General features: G+C 38.9%; 1 protein-coding gene across 1 annotated transcript; it reads left to right on the forward strand.

Annotated features, from left to right (window-relative positions):
* Window positions 1-266: 266 nt before the first annotated feature.
* Window positions 267-5,309, forward strand: il13ra1 (interleukin 13 receptor, alpha 1). Its single transcript, XM_030780793.1, has 10 exons — window positions 267-537; window positions 931-1,058; window positions 1,482-1,650; window positions 1,796-1,895; window positions 2,064-2,242; window positions 3,051-3,193; window positions 3,900-4,023; window positions 4,343-4,442; window positions 4,608-4,695; window positions 5,088-5,309. Exons 1-10 carry the CDS (start codon window positions 462-464, stop codon window positions 5,181-5,183), a joined length of 1,203 nt encoding a protein of 400 aa, XP_030636653.1. The 5' UTR covers window positions 267-461; the 3' UTR covers window positions 5,184-5,309.
* Window positions 5,310-7,243: the final 1,934 nt, after the last annotated feature.

Genomic DNA, 7,243 nt, shown 5'->3' on the forward strand with positions numbered 1-7,243 from the left:
AGGCACGTTTTATTACAGGACCCTGATCAAGAACTTCTCTGGATGTCTTTATAAATGCAATCAAATCGATGTAGGCCTGTATTTAACCTGAAATCACAACACATAAGGTTCCCCTACTGACCCAATGTCCTAGTCATTCATTACAGAGCCACAGTTAACTGAAAGAGTTAATTTGGAGAAGGTATCGCTGAGAATGTCGTAAAAAGACATACTCCTCCCACCACAACTTTGACAGACCTGGCAGTCTTGTCAGTGTGTCGAATTGTGTGGTTCCGCAGCGATACTACGCTCTCCTTCGAGTCTGGCTGGCACGACTAAATTTTACTGAGTTGGACTTTCATTGTGTTATATAACCGATACAATGGACATATTACTTTTGTTCTCTTAAACGCGAAAAACGTTAAAGTCTCGATTTCAAGGGGTTTTCAGGATTTAACGCTACGGTGGACCAACGCGTCATCATGTTCCACAGATATTTGGATATTTCCCTGTTCATATGCCTGTCTGTAGCGTTCGTCGGAGTTGAAAATAAATTAGGTAATACTCGTTCAAATGTAAGCGTATTCTGAATATAGTGATCCATGAGGATCTTTTCAAATAACTTTTCCTGTTTGAGGAAATGGTACTTTCTGAGGTGTGTGGGAAATCCTGCTTAATTCCCGAAAACGTGTGACGTCATTGGACCATTCTTTTTATAGAATGTGGGGTTTAAATACTTTTTCACCTCACTGACGCATTCAGGATCAAACTATAAAACGTTTAGCCATTGGAGAAGAATTGTAGTCTACTTTGTTGTAGGAAACGTCTTCTATAGAAACTATAAATCATAAATCCTTGTAGGATCTTACCAGAATTTACAGCTGTTGCGACGACGAATGCTGAGCTCCTTTTAATATGTTTAATGTTGTACACTGATCGTTTCCTTTTAAGAGTTTTTACCTGCACCAGAATATGTGAACCTTTCGTGGACGTCGGAATTTGATGTTAAGGTCACATGGAAGGCACCTCGGGACTTGGATCCAAGATGTAAAGTTAATTACACTTATGACACAGCGCAGGTGAGTCTTGCGCTACGTAGAAGACTGTAGAATATGTATTTGATAACACTGGCGCAAATCTCGACGGGAAAAGATGAGTTGTTGCGTCAAGACACAGAGAAAACGTTTTAGTTACGTTGTAAGTAATAAACACATTAACAGCTTATCCAGAGGAGAATTTGTTCGGCTACTTTTGTTTAAAAAAAAAACAGAATAGCTATATTTTCTGCGTCTGATAGTTGTGTGGTCCTGTAAATCGAAGAGAAATTCAGAGATTTACAAATGACTTGTTTCCAATTTGGCTATGACTAATGTCACCAAAATGACTCACAGCTCAGTTTCTTTAGAAAACAAATAGGCTATAAATCGAATGAACTTTTCGCTCATGTGTCATAAAATGTGGTGCAATAGGTAAGCCAATGAAATTATAAACTATCCCCACAGAACTGTTCAACGGCAGACATTGGGAGTCACAAAACAAATAACTTACATTTCAACGAGAGCATTACAACGGAACATGGAATTTGTTTCAGACTGAGAACTGTGCCTGCAGCCCAGACTTGTGACAAATTCAAGAGCAAACCTGTGGACATAATTGTTCCGCCACACAAAGGTAACTTTGACAGTTTTTATGATAGTTTCATAGTAGGCAGCGTTTACAGCAAGGAAGTTATATCAAAAAATTGGGTGAGAGAGAGAGAGAGAGAGAGAGAGAGAGAGAGAGAGAGATACTCAAATCTGTTTTCCCATGCATGCAGCCCTGGTGGAGGATTTCAAATGCAACTATTCCTGCATGAAAGCATTTACCTGCACGTGGACTCCTGTCAGCAATCTCCCAGACCTCAAGATGTATTACCGGTAAGAACTGACATGGCGCAAAATATTATTTGCTTTACATCAGGAGATTTTCAAATATATACATTTCACATGTTCACAAATAGGTACACAGGCTGATACATTCTGTAATGACGTAATGAATCGTATTTTCACGGGAGTTTCTGTCTCTTTCTGCTGTCTGTGTTCTAGGTATCGCTCATCTCCACATCTGTTTCCATGTTCTGAGTACCAGTATGATGAACTGGTTAAAACAGGTTGTAAACTGAGTGGAAGTTTTCAGGAGGTTATAGATGTGTTTTTCCTGATAAATGGAACACAGGATGGCAAAACTGTTCGAAATACTTTTCAGAGGAGCCCAAACGATTTAGGTAGAGTTGTTCTCTCTCTCTTTTTCACGTCACACACACACACACACACACACACACACACACACACACACACACAAACAAACACAAAGGCATTTGTCACGTGGTTTGCAGATAGATAGCCTGTTATTATCAGTGTGAGTGCAGTAGGGTTTACGTAAGTGGGACACAGTAAGGGTAATGAGAACTAATGTGTTGGCAGTACCAAACAAATAATCACATAAATGCCTCACAGGTACTTGTTCCTGATTTCACAGTTCCAGCCAACTCTAATTAACAGCCCAAGAGACACTGAAAACTATCAGGACAACACCTGTCATTCAAATATCCCCAATATATATTTCTCTGAGCCATAGGAACATCTCACACATGTATGGATTTTACACATATAGCCTAGTTTTTTAACACTTCTGTGTCATTTTGACAAATCTTGCATATTGTATGTTGTAAAAGCCAAGTAACGAATTGACATAATACAGATGTCTGTTTGCGTGCCCTTTATTTTTCTAATCTTTAACTAAGTGACCTTTGATAGTATAGTTTGATCAACTGTGTTGTTGTATATCATTAACACAAATCATAGCGGCACACATCATCAGATATGTTAATGTATTGTCTATGCTATACGTAGACTCTCACATATCCTTTGTTGCGTCATTTATCATAGGACCTGTATAGTAATTAACTTCTGAGGCTTTGCAGATCTTGACTTTGACTGTCAGCTTTTAACTGTACACTCTCACTCACTCTCACTCTCTCTCTCTCTCTCTCTCTCTCTCTCTCTCTCTCTCTCTCTCTCTTTTGTTTACAGTTAAACTCAAACCGCCTAAACCTGACGTAAAGCAGGATGGAATCAAGCTTCATTTTGAATGGACAGATAACAATGACTGCTCAGAGTGCCTGAAGTACCAGTACACGTACAAGAAATGTAACAGTACTTACCTAAGTGAAGAGGTATGAAGTATCAGTACACGTACAGTAAATGTAACAGTACTCACCTAAGTGAAGAGGTATGAAGTACCAGTACACGTACAGGAAATGTAACAGTACTCACCTAAGTGAAGAGGTATGAAGTACCAGTACACGTACAGTAAATGTAACAGTAAATTTAACAGCAAGCTTAACAGCAAATAAGACGGTCGCTTCCTCTGAAAATCTAAGCTGGAAATGGACAAGCCTCCTGTCCTGGATCCCCCCTGTCCGTCTGTTCCTGACATTTCTATCAGAGCCATCGGGAGCCTCAAAAGCAGCCTTAAATTTAGTTGGGAAAAAAACAGAAAAAACAAAGACAAAGTGACAAAAAAAGATGTGTCAGCTCGGTTGCTTCCACATGCTGTTTGCCACTGAATTTCCTAGGAGGGGACGTAACCGGATACCTGTCTTTATATTTTTAGTGTGTTTGTTCTCCCACAGCGAATATAAACAATGTCATTACCGGATTTAACAAAAGAGAGACATTTCTTCAGTGGGTACAGGCTTTAGTCAGAGTTTGGGGGGGAATAGGGAAAAAAAATGAATAGGAATGTACATGCGCTACACAAAACAAGAGAGACAGGAAAAGGGTACAAAAGGGACATGTTAGTTTCCAGGAGTATTATTATATTAGTAAATATGTATTGTTATTCTCAAAGCTCTTATGACATCTCCCGGTATTTTCCAGACTGATAAACGTCAAGTGGAATTGGAGTATGACTTCGCCTGTCAGTACAAGTTCAGAGTGAAATCAATCTACAGCAGTATTTGTGGTGAAGGAGACAGCGTGTGGAGTGAGGAGCTGATCTTTGGTATTATTTCACTCTACTGAGTTTTATTCCAATCAATGTCATTTCTAGCTCAGTTCTATAGCTTTATACTTTTATACACCATAGGATCTAAAACATTTGTACATTTACACCCTCTATTTTCCTTTTATCTTGTATGTGAAATCCATCATACACACACACACACACACACATACACACTCACACAATGTTTGTGTGTGTGTGTGTGTGTGTATAATGGATTTCATATACATGTTCCATGTACATACATACATATAAACTGTTACATTTCAACTGTTTCAGTTCTTTGTTTATAACTGTGTTTTCTGAATGGCTTTTGCAGGTGAAGATAGGGATCCGAAAGGTTTTTCACTGGTGGCCTTTATTGTCATCCCAGTTACGCTGTCACTCTGTCTTATCTTGGCTCTGGTCCTGTTTAGGAGGTAGGTGTATGCATGATGGCTAAATACTCCATCTTCTGCTTTGAATGCCGTCTTGTCAGTTAGACATCAAAACAACGCTGAGCCATTTAAAAGCAGACCATAAATGCGCAGTTGTTCATCAGTTCATCCGACCTGAAAACACAGGGATCTGTTTTATCTCTTTAGACACAGGCACATCATTCTCCCCACGATTCCAGAGCCGGCTTTATTCTTCAAAGACATGTTCGGCAATAAGGATCTGGCGGATGTGAAGGTAACTACTTCTTCGATCATTTCATCAACTTCGTAACGCAGAAAACATTTTGTATGGTTTTTTTTTTTTTCCCCCACCACAAATTCTACCTGTCACCAGTGAGACACAACAATACAACGTCAGCATCATAGCCTTTCTTTTTCTTGTCTTTTTATTTCTTAAGAAAATAAACGTATTGTTTTTCATTCCAAGAATCCTTGGCATTTACCCCAAAGAAGATTTACGCTGCTCGTGAAATTTGGTCTTATGAATTGCAACCAAGTTCAAATTTTAGAAATGTTTCTGTTTGCATAGCCAATCACCATTCAAAGAGCCTGCATTATGCTGCCTATCCAACCGGTCAGCATTCTTCCTTTCTCTTTCTTTCTCTCTTTTTCTGTCCTGAATGACAGAGCGTAGGTGTACAGAATCTCTACGTGCCTATTGAGGAGGTAGTCGAGAGTAAGATCACTTTGGAACCAGAACCCTCGCAGCTCCTGAATCTCTGAATCATCACAGCCACTGAAATGGAAAAAAGCAATGCCTTTTACAGGTTACTTGCACTGCCTCAATCTCTTCGTGATGATTACGGCTTCGGGGACAGGAAAACTCGACTTGGAACTTCCTTCCACTTTAAAGACGGCCCGAGAAGCAAAAATAATTAAATAATTAAATAATTAAATTTAAAAAAAAAAAAAATACTGCTACGAATGTCAACCTGCCCTCTTTGAAGAACTCCCATGGCTCAGGAATGGAGTCGACTCTTCCTCTGTTTGTTGCTGAGCTGGTTCAGGACATGAATTTGGGGATATTGTTTCAAAAGGACAATCACCTCTGGACCCAAAGCCAGTTGTTTACGTGAGGGACTACGGGTCTGGAGAACAGTTGGAGACGTGCTTGGAATTTCCCCCTGCTCTGGTGATAAACTGTTATGACAAGTTACCTTTTTTAGTCGTCGCGGGGAAAGAGCTCACATGGTACGAAGGGATGACCAGAGTGAAGAGATGACGTATCCAGACCCAGGACCACAAGACGAGAACTCTATTCAAAGCACAGTGAATAGACATCGTGGGAGAACTGTCGAAATATAATGTGAAATGTCTATAAGTGAACTCTTAGGAAAGAGACCTGACTGATCGGTGGTACATGTTTAAAAAGATGCTATGACTGTCCATGTTTTTCATTCCTCTTTTGTCTATCTGATAGGTTTATAACAAGAGGCTAGCTTTTGAATGAATGTATTCCCAAACCAAAGTTTCATCCGTATAATTGTATGTTGTTTAAATGGGTGGATGAAGCTGTAAATATTGTTGTAATCTACACTTAATTTGTAAAAAAAAAAAGACCAACAAAAAAAAAAAAGATTTTTCTATTTTTCTAAGAGTTTTCTATTTACACGGGTTGTGCTGCAATAAAGATGTTGAAATGAGTGCTTGTTATTTAAAAAAATATTTGTCTAGAGAGAGAGAGAGAGATTTTTTTTTTAAATTCATTTGTTAACTGCAGATATATACAATAAATATAAATATAAATATAGATATAAATTCCCGTTTATGTTATGTATACATCTGTGTCTCTTTCCCCATGAGGCACATGGATAAGGAAATTACATGAAATAACATGTAATTGTACATAAGTGTTAATTTTCAGACTAGATGTAATTTGATTGATAATAGCATGACAGCGTTCAACAATGTTCACGAGAAGGATGTCTTGCAAAAAGGGGGGAAAAAACTTTTAAGAAAGAAAGAAAAATAGGACGGAGTTCACAGCTCAACGGCTAAAAATATCTAGACAATTCAAAGAAAACATGAAGCGTCATTCCATAAACTCAGTTTGTTAATGGTTGTCATCGCTGACAAAATGAAAGGAGAGAGTCGAAAGAAAAATGTAGTCGGAAAATGAATTTAAGCGTAGTATACCAACACTCGGAAGTCTTTTAAACTCAGACCAAATTTAAACATTTCCTTCTGACTGAGACAACTACACGGTCACCCACTGTGCAAAAAAGAACAGTATAAACCAGTCGTTAGGCATTTCATTTACGAGATCCAGTGTTTAGTTTTTTAAACACCGTATTACATTCATAACGCTCGAGCGTGGCATGTAAGCACACGCAGCCAGCCACGTTTAACGTATGATACACTAATCACCTTTAACTGGGCCTGGGGCATCAGCAGTTCTCTTGAATCAGATGTGTCTAATAACACCGTCATCCTCCCAAAATAAGACATAATAAATTTTACCGATGGTGGGGCGAGTGAACCTTGGAAACGGAATAATTACAGGCTGAATCAGCTGAATCATTTTTGTCCTCCTTTCAAGTCTATCCTATCGTTTTGGTGTATTCTACAAGAGTGGATTGTTTAAAAGAAAGGTGAAGAAAAAATAATATTGTTAGACGGATTCTGAATTCTCTGCATTTTACAGTTAACTCGGTTCAACGACCCGCACGCAAATCTGGCACACAATTCCACCATGTTGGCTCTGCACATTGAAACGAACCTGCTGGTATGTTCATATGTATAATCGAAGCGCCCTCTGCTGGTCATCTGCGCAGAGCCAAAAT

This window comes from Chanos chanos, chromosome 7 (genome assembly GCF_902362185.1).
Source record: "Chanos chanos chromosome 7, fChaCha1.1, whole genome shotgun sequence".
NCBI classification, from domain to species: Eukaryota; Metazoa; Chordata; class Actinopteri; order Gonorynchiformes; family Chanidae; genus Chanos; species Chanos chanos.